Genomic DNA, 22,654 nt, shown 5'->3' with positions numbered 1-22,654 from the left:
CAAATAAATTCCAGGTATTTAAATCGCACAATTTTGTTTTTATCCAAATAATTCCAAGCTATACCATTAATGTCAAAGAAAACATGCCCGTATATGAGCTTTTTTGACAAAACTTATAATGAGGTTCCACATATACATACTTGATGATCGTTTCTTGACATTCATCAAAATGTCTTGAGCCGCATCCTAAACAGAAGAAAAAAGCAAACACAAAATAGGAGTCATATGTAGCTCTGCAAAGAGGAGTTTCTACCATAAGATCTAATGAAAACACTCTTACAGTACAACTAGAGTTGGGGTGACATACTGCTTCTGTACATCAGTGACAGCAATACTGGTATAAAACTGTTTTTCACAGAAAATTATGATACAAGAATAAAGAAATGTGAGCAAAATTTCACATATCTTTGAAGCCGACTATTCAAGGAGCATTTCTATACACAAGTTCACATTGGCATTTCATACACAGAATAACATTAAATGATTAGAAATATGTTTTTTTTTTAATATTTTGTGCATAAACAAAGAGTTAGAACTCGCAGGCCGTGCCACCATTCCGACAATTAAAAATTCCCCTTATCCTGCTGGTTTCTCTAAAGTCAAATTTCCATATTATATCGGATCATGATAATGATGATGCTAAAATTTTGCTTAGGGTCAGGGATACCAACAGAACTCCCACATTTCTCTAACAACTTGGAAAAGCATTTTTATATCATGCTGACAATATAGTGTTTCAGACTTGGCTGCGACCGCAAGATGCTGCCACAAATTTACACTATCTTCTTTGTTCATGAGCACCAGCTTTTAAAGACCAATGCGATTACTGATACAATGTTAGTCCATGCTGACGATGTAGTGCTTCAGACTTGGCTGTGTCGGCAGGATGCCGCCGTAAACTTACGATTTCTCGTTTGTTCATGAGCACGAGCGTGGTAACGGTGAGGTGAAGCTTGGCAGGAATCTGCATGATTTTGTCCTCTATTCCGTAGCACTGAAAGGGCGTCGGGGTAGGGAGCAAGAAAGAGAGCAAAGAGACAGAGAGTGATAGAGAGAAACTGAAATTTGCATCAGGTCTTTAGCATCTAGACATTTCTTAAAATGTTGGCCTCGACTCACTAAAGGGAAACAGTAAATTTCACACTTTTGCAGAGGTTTTGACAAATTGATAATTATGCATATTTATTACCATCAATGTGCGTTCTTTGCCAATTGACAACGTCCACTGGAGAGCTTTCTTTGCAGATTAGCATTGATTGTTTGGATACTAACTACCAATAAACAGAGATTACCTAGTCCCCTTAATCCCTATTTTGTCACAATGGCCTTCCCGTTAGACTGATGCACATTGTTACACCTATAGGTGGGCTGGCTAACTTACAGTTACTTTCACACTGAGGTCAAGTTTGGATATTTGACTTGATGCTGATGAAAAAGCGTGGCAAGTTACACTTAAGTGCCATGGCATATAACCAAATAAGGAAACTACTATATACACGATGTATATGCCATATATTTAGCAAGTCTAATTTTATTCCACTTTGGGGAACTTCCAAACATTTTTTTGAGAGGTTAAATTTGCAATCATGGAGTGCAGAAGTGAATGGAGAAATGTATGTGAGCATGGTACATTCATGTCAAGATTAGAGTTGATATTATTTTTGACACACCCGTATCTACATACCACCCCCTCCCCCACCCCCCCCCACACACACATACATACATACATACACACACAAACACATATTTAGGGAGGCTGTGGGCAGTTCATTGATTGTTGAGAGAGGTTGTATTTCCTTGTTATGATATTAGTCGGTTCTTGTAAAGCGAGTTTTCATACTTGGTTCAGTATCTCAATACGTTTTACAGACCACTAGTATCATCACTCGTATCGTATCAAAAGATTTTGCGAACTGGGTGGCTAGAGATGCCGATATCACCCGTCAGTTTACTGTAAAACAAGAAATTTTTGTGAACTTTGCGAGGAGCCAAGATTCGCCAAATTTAAATGTTCGCGAAAGTTCTTGTCTACACTTTGCACTGAATGCCAGTGGCAATTCCTGAAAATTTCATGCCATGAAAAAGGCTGTCAGCTCAAATTCACAAAAATTGAATGCCGTGAATATTTCTGATTTTACAGTCCATGAAATGACAGAAAATGTATATCGCATGACCACAAGCCCTCTTTATTTCATGCCCTTCTGACTCGTATATGAGGTCACAGACTTACATGGCTGCAGTTTGCGAGAACCTCGTCTTTGAATTGGCTGAACCTGTCCATAACGGCTTGGCTGTTGAGTGGGAAGGATACAAAGTGGGTAAAGGGTTCCCTCTTGCGGGCCGAGTCCACCAAAACGTCTATCCGGGTCTTGGCCGAACACACTCCATTTCTATTCTTGCCAGTAATAGCTGTCAGACATCGAAATGAAATGGACAGGCAAAGGTACAGTCATGTCTAAATATAAATGCTGTAATCCATATATTCTTGTGTGCATCAAATCTTCATGAATTTTGCAAAGAGCTAAGATTAGAGAAAGTTAATTGCACCAAAAAAAAAAAAAACGTTTTGAGTCTACATAATGCACTGAATTCCAGTGGCAATTCATGAATGTTTATGGTTTACAGTAGGTCCGCTATTCATAGCTCCTTCCTCTTCTTCTGTTTGGTACCATGGAAATTCGTCTCCATCAATGATGCTACCTTCACTTTTGACTGCCCACTGACAAAATGGTGCACAGCCCTTGCTGAAAAGTTGTTTTCAACGATAAAAAACATACATGTAGTACTCAGATGGGCTCAAAATTCATCTTACAATACTGTATACGCTATATATTTCGCATGGGTTTTATTTTCGCGAATTTCGCGAGTCGGGAGCTATTCGCGAAATTAACCACACGCGAAAATATTACCTTCCAAAATGAATCCCTTGCCTCGATGATACGAACATTTCAGTACTAGTATACCATGTCATGGCTTACCGAACAGACCATACTGGCTAAGCTTGTTTACGCACATCCACGTCTACTTACGAATACTGTAGAGAGCCAATCCATTATCGCAAGGGGACCACTCGTCAGAAATCTAGCGCGATGGACTTAACCACTTCAAAAATGTTGAATTCTAACTTGCTACTTCGCAGGGTTTGGTAAGTTTTTTTCATGCAGTGTATAACTAGTATCATTCTTATTTGCTAGTAAGTTGAAAATTCACACTTTCTTTGCCACTTCATATTTTCTCTGGTCCCCCAATCGCGAATTTAACCACTCGCGAAAATGTGTGACAGCGGCAATTCGCGAAAATTTATGTACGCGAAAATTATAGCGTATACAGTATTTGGAACTTGCTTGCAATACATCAAAGGGGTCTGCCAAGAAGCTTGTCTAGCTGACAGAACTTGCCAAGATACCGAGTTGTTTTGAAGTATTTCGAAATCAAATGTGTAAAATAATTTAGATCGTAGGACACGACTGTTATTACTAAAACCCTCTCCCCATTCCGTAGTAGGTAGGAAGAACGTTATGTGATGATCAATCATGCCATAGCGATTGTATTTTCCAACAAGCTGCATGCGATTCACTCTAGCACAGAAGATAGGTGGATACTGCTGTGGCCTAGCTGATTTGTCAATTACTGATGATAGATTACAAAAAAATTATGTAACAATCACGATCAGTTATGCTCTGAGACTGTAGTACAGTACTTCCGGCAAACCTTTTTGGCTAATATTTTGCATTTTGGTTCTTACCCAAATGAAACCATGCTATTACAGAGTTATTTCACAAATCTTTTATGCGTACATGTGTACATCTTTGAGCAAAAAATCCACAGTTTGGCAGGCATTTGAGAACTATGTTTTCACTGGAATAAATGCAAAGTTGCACTGGTGACATATTGCAGTCAGGCTTGTCTGCTTAGTGACTTACATATTTTCTCCACTTGGTTGCCTCTGGGAATATCGACCTTGGTTTGGGTCTCCTCTTCGATCTTCCGTTTCATCTCCCCCCTGCGTCCGATGATGAATCCAAAGAATGCTGCGGGGACCTCCATGACCACTTTGAAAAGATCCCCAAACTTCATTATCTCAACCTGGTCACATGACTCATCGTCCATCTCTGCATCGAGCATGCACTCATCATCTGGATGAAATATGAAAAACAGCGACAGAGAGAGAGAGAGTTTATTTGGTCAATAAAGTTGGGCAGCATTTACCTTTATAATGTTCTTTGCTTCTATGCTTCTGCCTTCTGGCATATATCTAGCATCGTGGTTCAAATCTTCCTTTTTTGTTTGCAAAGCTGACTTGGCATCCAGTCACCAATGACTGAAAATGAGGTGAAATAATAGATATTGACAGTGAGTATGCCTACATTTGAACAGAGAGTCATCTTGATCAAAATGCTAAATGCAATTTGCATTTGGTGAATGAGAAGCTCTACATCAAATTCACTAGCAGTGAGACTACAAATGGATCAAAAGCATGAGGTACAGTACAATATTAATCTCTTTGAAAGATAACGTACTTGCATGCACGGAAGAGATTGTGTGCATCACATAAATGTGTGTGTTCACCATGTTGGAAGGAATTACATCGACACTTGTAAATAACTGTGCCCTTCCCCCCTCTTTAAAGTGATGGCTCATAGAGTGAACACCTCATGCAATGCATCTCAAGAGTCCATTGGTCAACATGAAAATGTCTAAAGGATTCTGGACTGTACCACATATCGAAGGCAAATCCTGAAATCACACACTTCTTTAAAACCTTTTAACCTATGGTCAATATTCTCTGTGGCCTCAAAATGCACCAGAGACATGCAGTCCAGCAAAGTGTTGGTTATGTGACTGGGTTTGCCTAGTTCTGCCTCTTTTCATTGGTTGCTTGCAAATTCCTTATTAGCCATGTCAATCATGCATATAATTCACATTCAGTCCTGCTCAGCAATGCAATCACCCCTATGCTCACTGGGTTCGTCACCATGGGAACGATCCTGGTATCTTTCCTCTTCCTCATCTACTTCAGCATAGGATGATACTTGGGCTGGATTGCATCGATAACAGCGCCCTCCTATGGTGATGATGGGTGGTTTTAGAACATCCATGCTGCTGTGATTCATTTTTCTGTTAAGGAGGGAGAAACAACAAAATAACAAATCGAATCACTGGTTTGTCACATGGGATAGTCAACCTGGTCCTACAAATTGTAGCTATCTGAAACTTTAAGCTCCGAAATAGGGGTCTGCATATTTGCATAACAATACTGTATTACATGTGTGCCCACAGAGGCAGCTGTCCTATGGAACTCTTCTTTTTTTTTTGAGTGTTCTCTCCACCCTTCTCTACCGCTATTCTTTTCTTCTTATTCCTGCTCTTCTTGGGCACACATGTGATCCTTGGGTTTCTGTATAATGTACATTATGTACATCACATATGTTCCACTCCCAACATATTTTTAGGGTCTTGGCAATTGTGTATTTATGATTTTGTAATTTAGATATATATTTGCCATACCAGGTAGTCAGACGCCAGCATGTTTAAAAAGATTCAATGCATCAACAGTATATCATAATGTTCTATTTTTATAGTTTTAAACATACCTCTTCATTTTATTAGTATTTCAGTTTAGACAACTAAATTTAGTTATAACATAGTTTGATGTATCAAATTGTTAATAATTAGTCATTTCGCTTATATGTGATCTGTTTGGTATTTTTGTCGGGTACAGTAATGTTGTTATTTTGCTAGTGGAGGAAGATTTTTTGCATTATTTAAATCAGACAATAAATTATTGAATTTTGAATTTTGAAATTATTCGAAAATTCACCAAAGCAAAAAGAATACACTCACAGTCCAGTGGACTCCTGAGTCCCGTTACAACAAAGTCCTTAGGACCTGCAGTTTTCTTTCGTTATATCGAAATTTCTTTACAACCGAACAAATAAACAACTAAAATACAGAGAGCTGATAATGTTGTGGCCTGAATTTTTACTTCGTTATAACCGGAATTTTGTTATAACCGTGTTCGTTAAATTTTATAACGGGAGTGCACTACTACACTACCAGCAATAAAGTTTACTTGTTGAACTTGTAAATAATGGAACGTTATTTGTGGTAATTTATTTGTACTGATAACACTGATAGTACAAATACCACTAGTACAGTCAAACCTGTCTATAGCGGCCACCCAAGGGAAACGAAAAAAGTGGCCGTTATAGACAGGTGGCCGCTATAGACAGGTAATCCAACTTATTGTGCATTGCCTATACATGTACATATATCATCGTTGGATACGTCGATAAGTATTTAATGTACATAATGTACTATGCGTAAGTATACACACGTGTATTTCATGCATTGAGCAATGCCGGTGTTTATGAAATTGTTGCACAGTAGCATGTGTACAGTCGTGAAGAAAGCTTTACACTAGTGCATTATTATGACTGAATAAGTGATGAATGCAGCGGTGGCGATCACTGAACGTTGCCCATGAATGTCTGGCACGGCCACAAATCAGAAAAACATGCTGAATTACCGGCTCTGTGGCCGCTACAGACAGGTTAAAATCTACCGCGGGAAACAAAATTTGTGGCCGCTGGCCGCGTTAGACAGGTGGCCGCTATACACAGGGTCTTTAACAGGGCTTTTCTCTCGGGGGGATTTTTCAGTGGCCGCTGTAGACAGGTGGCCGCTATAGACAGGTGGCCGCTAAGGCAGGTTTGACTGTAGTTCCACTACCACCACTACACCAGTACAAGTAAACTTGATCCTGTATGACCAAATTCACTTCATAATGACATAGTGGAGAGCCAGCTCCAGCCCATGGCATGTAATTACATTAGATCAATCTAGTACCCAATGACCAATGTGATGTGAAACCTAACCTACACTTGTATGCAGACGGCGCCCGAACCCCCTCATTACAAGTTAGTGGGACTACGAGTACGATTAGGAGTCAAAATAGAAGTATCAGGCTGAAGCTTTTTAGGGCTATTTAGCTGATTGACTTGACAATTTTCTTAAGCGTAAATCCAGGTTCCCCAACCCAACTAACCTAGTCAACTTCACCTACCTATGGACTGTATTATCAAAAGTAGAACTGTAAACATTGCCTTTCGTTGTGGGAGAGTTGAACTACCAGCGGTGCAGCTGCGCTGATCGATGAACAACACACACTAATCAGCCACTGAGACACGCAGTCGACTCCGAGTCAGCACGTTTACTGTGGTATCATCATACGCATGAAGTGGCCTGCCATGTGATTACCTGGCCGCCTGGAAGCAGGGAAACCCAGGAGCAGGCTGGAAGTGCGAGTGCGAACCATTGAGGTTTTATGCTCAATGTTCTACCTTATAGATCTACTCATATCTTTACATTTATCAGATCTGCATTTATTTATTTCTAAAATCTCTGACCCAGACACAAATCTTGATTTATGAATAAATATCATCACAAGCAAACGAATAAATCTACAGTCGAACCTGTCTATAGCGGCCACTCAGAAGGGAAACAACAAAAGTGGCCGCTATATAGACAGGACGTGACCGCTAAGAAGGTTTGACTGTATATATAGATGTATCACAATGGTATTGAAATTGCAGAAAAGTAAATCATGCCATACAAGAATAAATCAAATCAAAATAATATACATTGAAACCCAGACAACCATGAAATTCTATGCATTGTGCTTACACACAGCAAATCTAAACTAAGTGAATGAATACTAGTAAATATATGAATATTCTAGGTGAATAGATAAAAAGCAATAAATAATCATAGATGGTATCATATGAAGAGTTTGTTCGAAAAAAACCGATAAGTCCATATTTGCCAAATGGAGATATTTGCGATTAAAGATCAAGAAAAATAGAGAGAATAATAAGAAAATTTTTGCTTCTTTTGACCATAACTTCAAAAAATTAATGTACCTTTATATGTAGTGACCAATATATTATTTTGTACTTTATGACAGAGACCACACTTCAAAATCTTCGAAAATGGACTTATCGGTTTTTGCGAACAAACTCTTCATATATAGCTGGTATATATTCAGACCTCAGCAATTTCTCGTAAGGTCATAATCATCTTGTGAACGATCGGTAATATGCATAATCAATGTTTTGGAAATGCAGTGTGATGGGTCAAAAACAAAGGTTACAGCTCGTTACTCGGAAGGTTCGTTATTCCGAAGGCTCTTTATTCCAAAGATTTGTTATTCCGAAAGTTCATTGTTCCGAATTTCATTTTCGGATTAACGAATCTTCGGAATAACGAACCATCAGAATAACTCCACAATAATGTTCGGATTGACGAACCCTTTTTTCATTTTCGGATTTACGAACCTCTAGGTATGGGGAATTTGTGTGTTTCGGATTAACGACCCTTCTGAATAACGAACCTTCGGAATAACGAACAGCACCCAAAACAAATACAATTTTGTGTGACATAATCGATTGTACAATTCAACAGTACATGTATACCCACTTTCTGAGATATTTTCCCTCCTTTTTTTCCCCAGATAGACAATTATAATTTGCATAGATGATGGAGATGGAGAGAAAAGAGAGAAACAGCTCAGACAGACAGACAGACAGACAGACAGACAGACAGAGATGGGTGGTGGGATGAATTTTGTGGGTTTTGAAGGTAATAATTCTCTTGACCACTTTGTGAATCTCAAATTGAAGAGAGGGTTATATTTGAGGTTGGGGAAGTGTTTTTCCCCTTTTTTATCAATTCACTATTCTAGTAAAGTTTGGGTAGTAGAAATCTTCAATTAATAATTCAAACCATGGAGTATATCTATCGACAGATTAAAACAACTAAAAATCGTTTAAACTTTATGTTATTTTATTTATGGTGGAAATGAGATGTTGGAGAATCTACTGATTTGACCCAATTAATTTGGCGACTTAATGACTGATTACACTCCACTTTTTTTGCTCTCTCTCCCTCCTCCTCCCGCTCTCCCTTCCTTCCCCCTTCTCTCTAGATCTGCAATTTTGTATTAAGATAATAACTGTGCCAAATTAGCATACCCAAATTACCCCAAACTGAAATTGATTCAAATATTTTTTCGAAGACATTCAAGCAGAAAGATGCATTCCCCAAAGCAGGGGCCGCGAAACTTTTTTTTTTTTCGGGGGGGGGGGGGGGGGGGGGGGGGGGCATAGGGGGCCTTCGGGACGGGATGGGGGTCACTATCAGTGACGGATCCAGAGGGGGGCGCAACCGGCGCACGCCCCCCCCCCCTAAATTTTTGAAAAAAACAAAGGAAATAAAAAGAAAAAAATGAAATGAAACCCGGAAGTGGCACCAGAAATATTAGTCACGCCCCCCCCCCCCCCCCCTTTACAGAATTCCTGGATCCGCCCCTGACTATCATTCACACCCCCAATGACTCCTGCCGCCCCACCCGGCCCATCCCACCCCATCACCTTTGACGGGGAAGAATGTAAAGATGAAACCTTGCCTTGGAATTGTATGTGATTTACCCCGATTTCCCCCTTTTTGTTTTATTTTTGTTTTATTCTGTTCTGTTCATTCGGCTTTTTTTTTTTCACAAGCCATTTTTTATTTCGGGTTGCACTGGTTCAGCGGCCCCTGCAAAGAACAACAAAAAATTCCTTTGACAAAAGGTGCTCGAACCTAAACCTAAAGAATGGCTTGGCTATAGTCAAGTGCTTATAGTGACCAATTTTGTGTCTCACAAGAACATTGTGGTTGTACTGTATATGCAATGAATGAAATGATTATGATTCCTTCTTGTTTCTGATGGTATCCGATATCTATTTAATAACTCAATAATAATAAGGGTATAAGATTTTGAGTTCAAGAAAGAAGAACACTTTGTTGTTTATGATGGATAATGTTTTCAACAATCTTCATGGATTAGAGAATGGGAATAATTTCCAGTGATAAGGAAGAATATGCGGCAGGTCTTTTTGTTTTAGATTTTCTTTTATCTCGTGTATAACTCGTTCTTTTGAAAGTTAGAAAACAAAACAAGATGGGAAAATTTAACTTTACTAGGCTAAACGCATAAAGAGCATGTATGACCTGTGATGTGCCTACACTGTCAAAAGGATATGAAAACTAGTTCCAGGCTCCTGCTCACTGTCACGTTACTTAGTGGCTTTCAGAAAAATTGAAACAAAATGTCTTGATAATCCTAAATTCTTCTGTCCATTTTTCTTCTTGTTTTTTAATTGCTTTACTCCGCGCAAATATAATAATTGTACTCTCTAAACCCAAATCTGCCACTTGGTCCATTGTGCAAAATTACAGTATAATATATCTTATCTACCCAGAGAACGACACCTTCTCACATTTTTTTTCTAAACGAAATGTGGATTTTCAACTCGGGAATTAAATTCTGGTGATGTAAAAAACCCAACATGCCAGGATTATACAATAATTTTCAGGTAGGTATACTATTTTCCCCCCTACTAAAATCTTAAATTGTTAGAGGTCGCGGACGCCGCGACGATAAAAGACACTTCGTGAAGGAAGCACTAGCAAATTGAATGGCAAGAAGTTGTAGTACGCCCTCTGTTGGTCCATCCAAGGAATTTGCTTGAAGTTTGCTGATCCATTTATCTACGGCGAAAGGTGCTCGGGGAGAGACGGACTCTTTGACGGGAGGAGAAATATTTGGGCAAAAATTTCGCTGTAATCAACATTTTCACTGGATTTAATTGGAATCAGGACTTGACGGATATCACAGCTAGTCCAGTAAGTATGACCAATCAGTCTGTTATGGATAAAGAGTGTATTTCAAACGCGATGTTGGGTGCGTATTTCAGCTCAGATTTAATCAAGTGATAAAACAAGTGGAGGTAAGGTAGTGCGTTGAGCGCACGGGGTTCCCTGCCGTGTGTCCTCGGTGAAGCGTACAGCAGGCAGCACCGCCGCCGCGACATGTCAGTAGAAGAGACATTCGATCTTTTTTCTTTTCTTTTTAATGTCTCTCTTTCTCTCTCTTCCATTCTGTTGACAAGATCGCATGTGTGTTGCATGGAAGAGCAGACATTTAGGGAAGATTCTCACAATGATCACTCATGTTATTAATTTTATATTCTTCAGACATTTCAGATCTTTCCCGCATGACAGCTTAGATTTTCTATTTCTCAAATTAGTTCAGTTGTGGTGACTGTTCTCGACTCTGGATAACGACTGACCACCCACCCACTACAGTACTGTAGCCTGTTGACTTGTGCATTGTGAGGCCAACAGGACAGTACACTTTATCGTCTACACTCACACAGGCCAGGCCTCAACATACATAGAGGTCTAGTAATAGTATAACTCCTGAACATTCCCAAGACAAATTTGTAGCAATAGCTGCCAAACTGGGCTTGTACCAGTACAGGTTTCTTGTGTTGCTGTGGGCATTTTTACAGTCGTAACACAAAGCTACATATCATATGTAAGAGAGCTGCTGTACCTGGGTCGTAAGCAAACTCCAAGTAGGGTCGAAGAACCATAATAATCAGTTGGTTAGAAAATCAGTGCATGCCATGAGCATGTCAATATACAGGACTTGCAGCTTCATCTTTACACAAATCAGTTTGCATTTATAAACTACATTGTATATATGTCACATACATTTTACGTACAACTAAAACATACATACTGGCCCGAATTCACGAAGGTGGTACAAATGAAACCATGGTTTAAACCATGGACAAAAACCATGGAGCGCCAAGTGTCGCATGGAATATTTCACTACGAAATCAGTCATTTCGTCGATGAAATGATTATTTTGTTACAAAATGACAACATTTTAAAATTTCGTTAATGAAACAGTCATTTTGTTGACGAAATGACCAATTTTGTAATGAAATATTCCGTGCGACACTTGGCACTCCATGGTTTAAACCATGGTTTCATTTGTACCACCTTCGTGAATTCGGGCCGTTGTGACTACATTTGTAGCTTGTCAGATACTTCTGGGATTTATTTTTTAGATTATGCAAATCTTTAAGAAGAACTTATCTATGGAAAGCAAAGATCAACGTATTCGTGACTGCTTGTTATTATAAGTAGACAAACTGTAGCATATCAAGTAAAAAAAAAAAATGCATATCTTATTCACATTAAAAATTGATACATTGTACATGTAGTTCTCTGGTACATTATTTGTAGACCAAGCATTGAACTAGATTTTATTTTTTTTAAATAATTTTTATCATTATCCTGCAGTGTTGAGCAGAGTTCAGCAGAATGAAGAAGAAATATGTTTATAGATTAGCACAATAGCAGCCTTTTTTATATAATTAGGTTTTATATTATATCATTTAACTGTAAGTGTTCAAATGGTTTGATTTGGTCACTCCTGTTGTGGTTGTAACATGCAATAAAAAGTGTGTAGGTGAATGCTTTACAGTACATACTACATGTACCGATGTAGTATACCATGCCCGAAAGACAACCTACCAACTAGGAAGTACAGTAGCTCTGCATTATTAACTGTAGTATAATACACTGTACATGTCCTCAAGCAAGCCTTGGAAGAGGGCTGGGCAGGCATAGAATGCCTGAAGACCAAAATAAAGAATGTTGGTACATGGTAGCTTCCCTTCCAAAATACTCCTGATGGAGATTACACTGTATGTCCTTTTGGATGCCATTATTATTATTATTATTATTATGATTTTTTAATATTCTGTACCGGTACACTTTATACTATGATAAGTTTGTGTACATGACATCTTGGCCCTGCATGAACTGGACTTTCAAAGGGACTGTACAGTACACCAGTACTGGTTGAGATGGGGATTCATGTTTTGAACATTCTTAAGTGAGATAATGAGAAACCTCTTACGAAATATGAAAGAGCATGTAATTTTAAGAAGGATTCAACGTTTATTTGATGAAAATTGGTTTTCAAATGGCTGAGTATATCCAAAAATGTGATAGTAATAAAAGGCGACAGGCCACGCCTTTTATTGCAATATTGGGATCTCTTTGTTTCATCTTTTTTTGGATATCTCAGCCATTTCAAAACTGATTTTCATCAAATAAACTTGTGATACCCCTTAGAATTGCATGCTCTTTGACATCTCATAGAGTAGTTTCTGAATATCTCGCAAAACGTTAAAAGCTAAATCCTTACCTCGACCAGAACTTTACACACCCTTTAATCATTAGATTTAGATTTTTAATACTGCAAAAAAGAAAGCATTTGCACACATAATTTGTATTAAGTGTATTTTGTGTTTGTGAGTCATGATGTTGACTACAGAGGTCTGAAAAGGCTGACCCAATAAGCCCAAATGAGCAAATTAAACAATGCAGGATACTACAAAGCCACTCTCCCACTTGCCCAGTTGCCCACTTGCCCACTTATGAAGTCTGGCAGGGAACTTGCTTGTTACATGTAAATGTTTAAGGGTCCTTGTTTAAAAAGCAATTTATCAAAGGAACACACTGTATTCTGGTGCATTAAATAAGGTACTGATCAAATCTTGTCATTATGATGTCAGTAGGCCCACTGGTGGTGCTCGGAACATGTTACCAGAGATTTTCTGTCGTAATGAATTTGATGTTTTCTCATGTTTTTGTTTCTTTTTTAAGTGTGTGTCTTTGTGTCTCACTCGTAATGTCAGTATTTTGTTGTCGGCAGTTGCTGCATCAATGTTGCTAAGATACTCTGCCAAGAATCGGTTGGCATGAGAACCAAACTTTATGGAAACTTTCATTGAAGTGTACACTGTACTCCTTGGTTTCTACTAGTAAGATACAGGATCATGCATATTTTCCTTTCGTTTATGTGTAGAACTTGCTGTCATGTAACCTTCACAGAACACTAAAAGTAGGAAAGGAGTAGTATTCAGAGCAGTTCATTGTACATCTTTCATCACAATGCTTGTACAGTAGGTGATGCTAATGCACAATGTGTAGTTCAGACAGGAGGGATTTGTCACTAAAATGTGGTCTGCAGTGTACAGACTATCATAATATATGTCAACTCGTGCAGTACAAATGTGTGCACATGATGCTGAGGTGATGGCTCCTGGCCCATTGGCCTTCCAGTGGGAAGTTGGCGAGTTACTCACGGTGAGTCAAGAGGATACTAGAAATTAGCTGCATCTGATTTTGAGTTGCTTATCCAGTGGTTTCTGTAGACGTACAAGTACAGTATACCCATACACGGTTACATGCAGTGTATTATATTCAGGAATTGGTTCGATATTAAAAATCTTAGTGTAGTCTACAGTGTAGGCCTACAATGTACATCTGTAAAGGTAAAGGGAGATTTGTTTTGTTTCACATTGTTCCAATTTAAGTAGCTAACATTGAAGGAATCTGAGCTTCCATACCTTTTCCTTCTCCGTCGTATGTAATCCCCTCCCCCCCTCAATAAAAAAAAAAAAAAAACAAAAAAAAAAAAACCTGTCGGTGGCATAGCAGCCAGGCTAAGCCCAGGCTGCTACATAAATGTGTAGCTAATATCCAACTATTGTCTTTAACAGTCATGATAAATGAGATACATGTATTTGTGGGTGATGATACCTCACTTCCAACGTAGTACATATATCACAAACATAAGGAGCATCATAACCACTACATCAAGTGCAAAAAGCCTCTTTTGTTGTCATTTATATCATTCAGATGTTATGATGTCATCTTTAGTTTTGGTTATGAAAGGTCATCAGAAACTCTCTTTAATAGGTAATATTGTTGGCCTGTTGTCGTTGCTTAGTTTAGTGCATACACAATTGTACAGATGTATGTCTTGTCACTATTGACGTACTGTACATTTTGTAATGAACCAGTTTAACAGCTGTGCATATAATTACTTCGCAATCAACCAGTCAAAATCAGCTTTGAGTAAAATTTGCAAAACAGAAGCAGGAAATACAATGTACATTGTAAGTGAGTGCTGTAAAACTGAGCAAATATGACAGACTTGGTAATTGTACTGGATATGAAAGAGAAGGAGGAGAGAGATACCCTGGCCATTTTTTCCCCAGTGGTTGCAAGTGATAATTATCTCATTTTTGTTTTTCTTTGTACACTTACATTGTAATCTAGAACCTTACATTGTACAAGTGTGTTCTCATTTCCCCCCCCCCCCCCCTTTTTATCACTGGCAGACAGATCCAGGACTTGCTGAAGTAAAAATAGAAGAGGCCAATTCACAATGATGTACATACCTGCATAAAACTTGTACAGTACTAATGTAATTTCTGTAACATTTGAAAGGCTCCTAAATATAATGTTTCATGGAAGCAACATTAGTGTCACATGACTTTCAAAGACAAGCCCCCACTTTTATACTGCCACAGTGATATAATATTCAATGCTTTGTTTCATTGAAAGAAAGTCATACATAAGTTCTTTATATTATGTCATTGTATACAAGATCAGTTTGTATTATATATTAAAAAAGTGGTTTGTTTCTCCCACTTCTGGTCATATCATCTTCTACCGTATGCTTGATATTTGATGAAGGAAAACGTAATAACAATATTGAATAAAAAAAAAAAAGAGCATGCAATGGGCCTACAGTACACAACAATTAGAGCATGATTGACAATAGTGGCCCAAGCAGAAAATGCCTCAGCAAATCAGGCAAACCCTTGATTTGTTGGAACAGTCTACTGTAATACAATTTCACCAGTACAGATGTGACAAGGGTAATTTGTGCATACATTTGCATTTGTGGTTTTCCCTTCAAACATTTGAGGTTTTGTTGTTGTTTTTTCTTTCTGGGCGTGTATGGACTTTCCCTTGTCATGCGGCCTGATGCAGGTGGTGAATCAATCAGATGGTCAGTTGCTATTTATGGTCCTGGGGTAATTATTCCTTTGCCTGCCCCTCTTGTTCCTCGTCATGGTCATTTGTCCCATTTCCATTTTCCCATGTGGGCAGCGTGCAGTTTTCTGTGCTTGCATTGGTTTTGATTTGATTACTTGGCACTTTGTGTCTGTGGTTCTATCAAAGGTCAAATGATCTCAAAGTTTCATTAATATACTATTGATTGCTGCTATTGACCGTGCATTAATGTATGTACGCATGTACTGTATGCATACTCATACAAGTTGTGATTATCATAAATATTTGACAGATGGTCATGTTTCTTGAGTGGTCGAGCAATGAAAAAAAAAAATGATAATGAAAAGGCTCTGTGACATGTCATGGGTCTCATTGCAAATCCCCCCCCCCCCAAAAAAAAAAAAACAACAACAACAACAACAAACTCAACTCTTTCCACAGTTTAGGTGACTGTAAATTGCTGAATCTCTGGAAGTGAAACTGTTTGCTGTAGGTGTGGTGTAAATTGAATCTATGCAAAATATGCCAAATTCTGTCTTTCTTCAGTAGAGAGTTGAATGCACTGAGTAGACATGCCTATCCAATGTATGGACTTCTTCACATGCCAGTGTTGCATTTGGCAGCATTGCGTCCATGTATTCGCAATTTTATCTCAACAAGAGGCTTTTTTTTTTCAAACTGTAGACAAAATACAGAGGTTTTACTGCAGAGTCACCAAGTCTCCCTGATTTTGCAGTAGTCTTCCTTTAGGCTGCGTTCACATGGAAGTATTCGGTATTCGGTATTCGGTATTCGGTATTCGGTATTCGGTGCTCGGTATTCGCTATTCGAGCACCGAATACACCATCACCCGCACCGTCAACTCACCATCTCATGTAGTGAGGATTTCTTCCTCCTACATCGCAGCAAATCTTATTAACAATTTCTAAACTGCATCAGAATGTCAGTATACATGCTTATTTTTGCTAAAGGGCAAATCCAGACCAAAATTGTCATTATTTCATAAACGAGAGACGGTATACGCTGCAAGAAAATCGAACAAGCTCGATTCCCACTTTGCTATACTTTTCGCAGCTATTCGTACTTTCAAATAGTGCCCTCCTATGTGAACCGGTGTGAGGAAATCCTATCGTTCGATTCAAGCTATTCGCGTGCCCTCGAAAAACGAGCCCGAATACCCGAATAGTATACTTCTATTAGGCATATCACACCATTTTTAAAACTTTTTTATTTTAACTTAAAACCGTTTGCAGAGGAAGGAGGGGCATAAAAGAAACACAAAACAGAAAAAAAAATTGAAATTCGTTTTTTCGTTCTCGAGTTATGCGAAAAATAAGACTCGAAAAAAGACCCTAAATTCAGCCATTTTGGGAAAATTGCATTTTTGGCACATTTTGACCCAGTATTTTAAAAAAAATCATAAATTCATAATTGCCCAAACACCGTCAAGTTGCTAGAAAGCTGGACATACCACAAAGAAAAGAAAAAATGAGCATTCAGAATTTTGTAATTTTCTTGTAATAAAGCGTGGAAATACCTCAATTTGGTCATGAAATCACTGACGGGCCAGTCAAATTTGTTGAAAAATTAACTAAGTCCAGCTAACATGTGTAAAAGATAGGCATAGCGCTGCACAAGGTCAAACCCTGACTCGTGGTTCGCGGCCGTAGCGTAGCGTAGGAAGTTGTGCAAAAAAGAGTGGAAGGCGGAAAACAATAAGCTGTCCCAAATGCCATGAAAATAATTGAAAAATGAATCATATATCAAATGAAAGGAAAATACTTCAAAATTAATAATCTGATATCGAAATTTAGATATTCGAGCAAATTCGGGTAAAAAAGTACATCTTCTTGCCTTCCCGTCGCTTGCCGGCGCGAGTCGCTATCTTGGAAAATTTCGGGACTCGGTACCCGATGCCAAGGTATACAGCTTGGTGATTGGCAACCTCATTTCCAGATATATTACGTGTGGCACCCGGAAACGATGCAGAAAGCACACACAAACAGGTTACGAAATTGCGTGGCGCGGAGGTTGCCACCGAGATATCGCCGTTCGAGCTTCCCTGACCGTGTCGGTAAGCCGCGCTTCAAGCCTGTTTTTTTCGTATTTGTCATCAAAAACAGACACACATCAACACAGACACGCAAGAAACAGATATTTTTTTCTTAAATATGTATGTTTTTATTTCTCATCATTCAAAAATTTGACAAAACAATCGTGACTTCTCACCCCAGTATCATCACTCACTTCACATGAAAATGGCCGAACACGCACGATCATTTTGAAATGGCTGATTTTTGGGTGCGCGCGAGTGACGTGCCTACTTCTATGTGAACGCAGCCTTATGCATAGATGAGAGAACACATACAATATAGGTCTGCCTGATTCAGGAATTGTTTGTCCAATCAGGGAGGTGGAATGAGATACCACTGTAGATGTAACATGGGGGTATCCCCCACATCACTCTTTGGAATGTTCCTGAACTGTTATGGAAATGTTGGCAGCCCTGTTACTGTGATTATGAGAATTTTGACGTTGTTTTGATAAAGTATGACTGCGTTGGTTGTTTACAAGTCTCCTGTCGAAACCGATTCTACCTGTCAAGTCTACAGTGTATAACTTCCAAGGAGGAGGGGATGCCGATCATGTTTCCAAGGCCCTATCTCCCTGGTACAAGTAGCAAGTGATCAGTGTACAGCAAGGTATTGTATAATCACACACAAATGTCATCTACTTTAACCAGCTACAGTCTTGTTACGTGTACCTCTGTAAGTCTGACAACCGAGCACTTGGGATAATGCACTCTGTGCATTCAGTTTTGAACTGTGGGGCACTTCATGCAACGCAGGACGGTGCAGTACAACTATAGAAGCCATTGTTCATCTTATCAGTACTATACTCTACGTGCTCACAGCATGTAGGCCTACAATGTAATATCATAAAGCTGCAATGCAGTGATCTCATTCTGTTGGTATGCATTGTACAGTGTATGTACAGTACATATGTACATGTACAATGTATGTATGTATACATGTGTGCCGCCATTTCCAAGGATCACATTCAGCTCAGTGAAAGTCTCCCTTACAGCCCTGGCCTTGGAAATTTTTTACCGTCATTTGTCTTTGTGGACATGTTTTATGGCAGTCTGCGGGTCTTTCTGTAGCCGTGCAGGGAATGCTGTCATGTTGCAGGCAGTGCCTTTCCTTTCAGGCCCACTTGTTGTCTTGAGAGTAACCAGAGAGATTTAGGACGCAATAAACTTGTGAAGTGCCAACTGCGAAGGTCATGTTACACCAGCGGATTTTTGCTGGGACCTGGGATTAGATATTGCCAGCTCAAATGACGTCTAGAGTTACAGCGTACCTGTCACTCTTTTATGCGCGTATGACAATTAGCCTTTATTTTTACTATTTGTTTTTTTCTGTTGCTGGTTTTGGAGTGTGGAGAACTCTTTATGTGTATTGTCTGTGACAGGAGAAAAGTGCCCAGCACAATGCCAGGTGTGGAATTTTTTTTACCATTGTGTATATTCTGTTGTTGAACAAGTCATTTTGTATGGAGTCTTGCATCACATCCAGTACAGGAGTCATTGGTACAGGCACATGTACCCTTGCAGCTCCTACAAATGTTTAGCAGCCCTATAAAAAAAGAAAAAGAATAGCTTTTTATACATAACCTCCACAGCATAAATGTTGTAATCAAACACAATGTTGTCAGTGCAATGTAAGGGAATTCATGGAGTACTGTAAAGTGAGGAGTATTTGCTTGCATAAGTTTGCAAATATCGCAAGAGCCAATATTGGCATAATTAAAATGCACATGAAACGTCTTGTCTGCACTATGGGCATTGAATGCTAGCGGCAATTCATGAAAATTTCATTTTACATGAATTATTTAGTTTATGTGAAGGTTGAATTGCCACCCTAAATACCATGGTGTTTTGCAATGGATTTCACATTGTATTTCACAGTGTTTTTTGTGGTCATGTTTTGAAATACCACGTGAAATACCCCATCATTCCCCTGTCCATGTGAATACACCAACTGGCGTTGACAGTTCTGCCCTGGGAGTAGAAAATGGTTGATAAATGATCGACTGGATGTATAATGGGCTGATACACAATATACACTATCTACTCTTATTTGTGTGGGTGCTGGAGTTAGCAATGCCAGTAAACCACAATTAACAATGCACACAACTGCAAACAGTGCACATTGGCAATGCTGTGTACACTGCACATGGTATGCCTGCATAGTCTTGTCTGAACTTTGAGCCTGCCTTCAGTGATAATCAGGTGATTAGACTATCGAATTCCAGGTCGTATCTCCTAGACAATAGCGGACCAGTGGAAGACAATGAGGATAAGACAGGGGATAAGATGATAAAGGGATTTGGTGAGAGGAACCCTTTTTCCTTCCTTTTCCGTCACTTCTGTAATGTGTTGCTCCTTGACCTACTGTATGCTCCAAGATGGTGTGAAGAACTTTAATCTGATGTACAGTACACAATCGGTCTGCCCATTTCATGGGCAGCTTTTCTTTTATAGTCTTTAGATACAGGTACATTTGTAGGTTAAAGACATAAAAATCCCATCTTTGTGATTTGTACAAATGTGTATGTATTGGATGAATGGAGGCTGTAGTACATTTAAATAGTATGTGTATCTCTTCTGGGGCTCCTGTGCCAAATGTCTGCAACTGTGACAAGATGTATTTATTGCAGGCACCTTGGCAACTACTGTGAAACTCAGACCCCGTTTACAGTGCGGGGCTGGGCCGAGCCCAGCCTCAATTGCGAGGCCGAGCCCCGCAATTTTGTCCGTTTACACTGCCGGGCTCGGCCGCGCTTTTGATTCAAACCTTTCAATATTTTGTCGTAGTGGCGCTCTGCTTGTCAACAAATGCAATATGGTATAGTGTGGTTTTCAGACCCTTTGCCAACTGAATTCCGTGGCGACGAAGTCGCCGTTCGGGCAAAGACCTTTGCCAGAGGAAAAAATCCTTTGCAGGACAAAACCACCGTAAACTATACTAGTTTTCGACGTTGAGGGGGTTAATATCCTGAATAGCGAAATAGTACAGGCAGAGGGTTTGGAAGCCAGACTAAAATTGGCCGCGCATTTGGCCCAGTTTGCGTTTACACTGAGAAAAAGCCGGGCTCGGCCACTTCCGAGCCGCGGCTGAGACCACCTCCAGAGGGTGGCCAAATGCGAGGCCAATTTTGGCCTCGCATTTGGCCTTTTTGCGCGTTTACACTGAAATGAAGGTGCCGAGCCTCGCACTGTAAACGGGGTCCTAAAGCTTATTGGGTGCTTCCCGGCTGCTGTAGTTGTACTTAAACTGCAGCTCTGGTGTGCAATTTGCTATCTCTGCAATGTACAAGAATTGTATTAAAAACATCTTCACGAAACAGGCCCCTGAACTTGTATGAATTTCGTGACGTGTACTTCAAGTTCTAGCGCACTGATCCATGGAAATGTGCGAGCTGTTGATTTATACATTGTAAGCAATTTTGCAAGTGAAAATTATAGGTTACGTGTATGTACACATGATACGATGTCAAGAGGACAAGTAGAGGTGAATATTTTGTGAACTCAAAGTTTGATTACATATATAATGTAGTTTGCCATTATGAAGTTCATTTTGAGATGTATGCATACAAGTGTATGCCTCATAGGACTATTAGTTTTAACCACCCTTTCCAAAAATGTCATAAAATGAAATATGTCATAAATGAAATTTACATGAAGACTATACCCCTGCCAAGAACAAATTGTCTTTGACGTGACTGCAAGAGTAGTATGGGTTGTGTACAGGGTATTATACATTGGCCTACATGTACAATTGTACATATAGACCTAGTTTACTCAGTATCAACACGGTGCTTACAATTAGTGCCATATTCATCTCTTCCCTTTAAAGTTGCAAGTCTCCCTGTGTTTTTTAGCCTGTGTGTTAACCAGATAGGTATGTGCTCCGTATTGAAGAAGAAGAGATTGTATTCTGTTTAGCTCTTCAACAATTGTCCCTCCTCTTTTGCCAAAGCCCATTTGCTGTTGCTTGTTTGTCAAAATCTTCCATCCCCCAGGGCAGCAGACAAAGGCATCCATTTTGTCCTCTTTTTTTTTTTCTCTCTCATTTTATTCATTTTTTTTTTTGCAACTACCTTTATAGAGGTATTTGACAGGTTTTGCAGCTTATTTGTGTCACTTTCTGAAAATGAGGCATTATCAGTAAATCACGAGCCGAGTCAATATAATTTTTCAGCGGAGAAGAATTTACACTTCTTGCAGTCATCTAGTCATACTAATAAGCATCCAGTTCATATTTCCCAATGTAAAAACTTCTGTTGATACTCAGTGTCTACCTTCATCTTTAGTTAAAGGGAAGTGCTGCAATGGTGTATTTATGTAGGTCTATTTTCATATTCTAAACTACCCATCTGCAGTTAACATTACACAAGTGCAAGAATGATATCGCAGTAATAAAGCTCTACAAAGCCAGGTATAGAAATAGAAATCATGGTTGTTGTATTTTAAATTAAAAAAAAATACAAAAACACACCACAAATCAGAAGACAATCCCTCAAGTGTGTGATGCTTTCTCTCATTCTTGGGAGAGAAGATATCAGTATGATGACTGGGAGCTGTACAGGAAGATCCCTCTTTAGATTGGCAACATTTCAAACAATCAAATTACAAACTCTCTTTTGTTTTGAATACAAATATTCATCTGCTCTATGGGTAAGTTTAAGAACGAAATTGTCCTTTTTTTTATTGAAGTTGGTTTCAGTTGTTATAATGCTGGTCCATTCATGAAGACTATGGGTAGCCTACATGTACATGGGAATCATCTTATTCAACCATGTGACACTCAAT

The 22,654-nt window shown here is 39.1% G+C and overlaps 2 protein-coding genes across 2 annotated transcripts in view; one reads left to right on the top strand and one right to left on the bottom strand.

Moving 5' to 3' along the window:
• Positions 1 to 140: 140 nt before the first annotated feature.
• Positions 141 to 5,099, bottom strand: LOC139732078 (activating signal cointegrator 1 complex subunit 1-like; the record flags this gene model as incomplete). Its single annotated transcript, XM_071642953.1, has 5 exons — positions 4,964 to 5,099; positions 3,924 to 4,136; positions 2,231 to 2,409; positions 905 to 994; positions 141 to 186 (listed from the first exon to the last, which is right to left on the bottom strand). Coding segments are annotated over exons 1-5 (664 nt in total), but the record flags the coding sequence as incomplete, so codon positions are not given.
• Positions 5,100 to 10,599: 5,500 nt separating this feature from the next.
• LOC139732049 (FERM, ARHGEF and pleckstrin domain-containing protein 1-like) overlaps positions 10,600 to 22,654 on the top strand; it is a 145,567-nt gene continuing 133,512 nt past the window's right edge. The window contains exon 1 of the mRNA XM_071642928.1: positions 10,600 to 10,728. The gene's annotated coding sequence lies outside the window, so the exon portion shown is untranslated. The remainder of the gene's footprint in view (positions 10,729 to 22,654) is intronic.

This window comes from Diadema antillarum, unplaced genomic scaffold (assembly GCF_040938485.1).
Source record: "Diadema antillarum isolate AM-2024a unplaced genomic scaffold, OU_Dant_1.0 seq00000398_RagTag, whole genome shotgun sequence".
Taxonomy (NCBI): domain Eukaryota; kingdom Metazoa; phylum Echinodermata; class Echinoidea; order Diadematoida; family Diadematidae; genus Diadema; species Diadema antillarum.
Note: the sequence above shows the minus strand (reverse complement) of the source record. Positions and strands in the feature narration are given on the sequence as shown.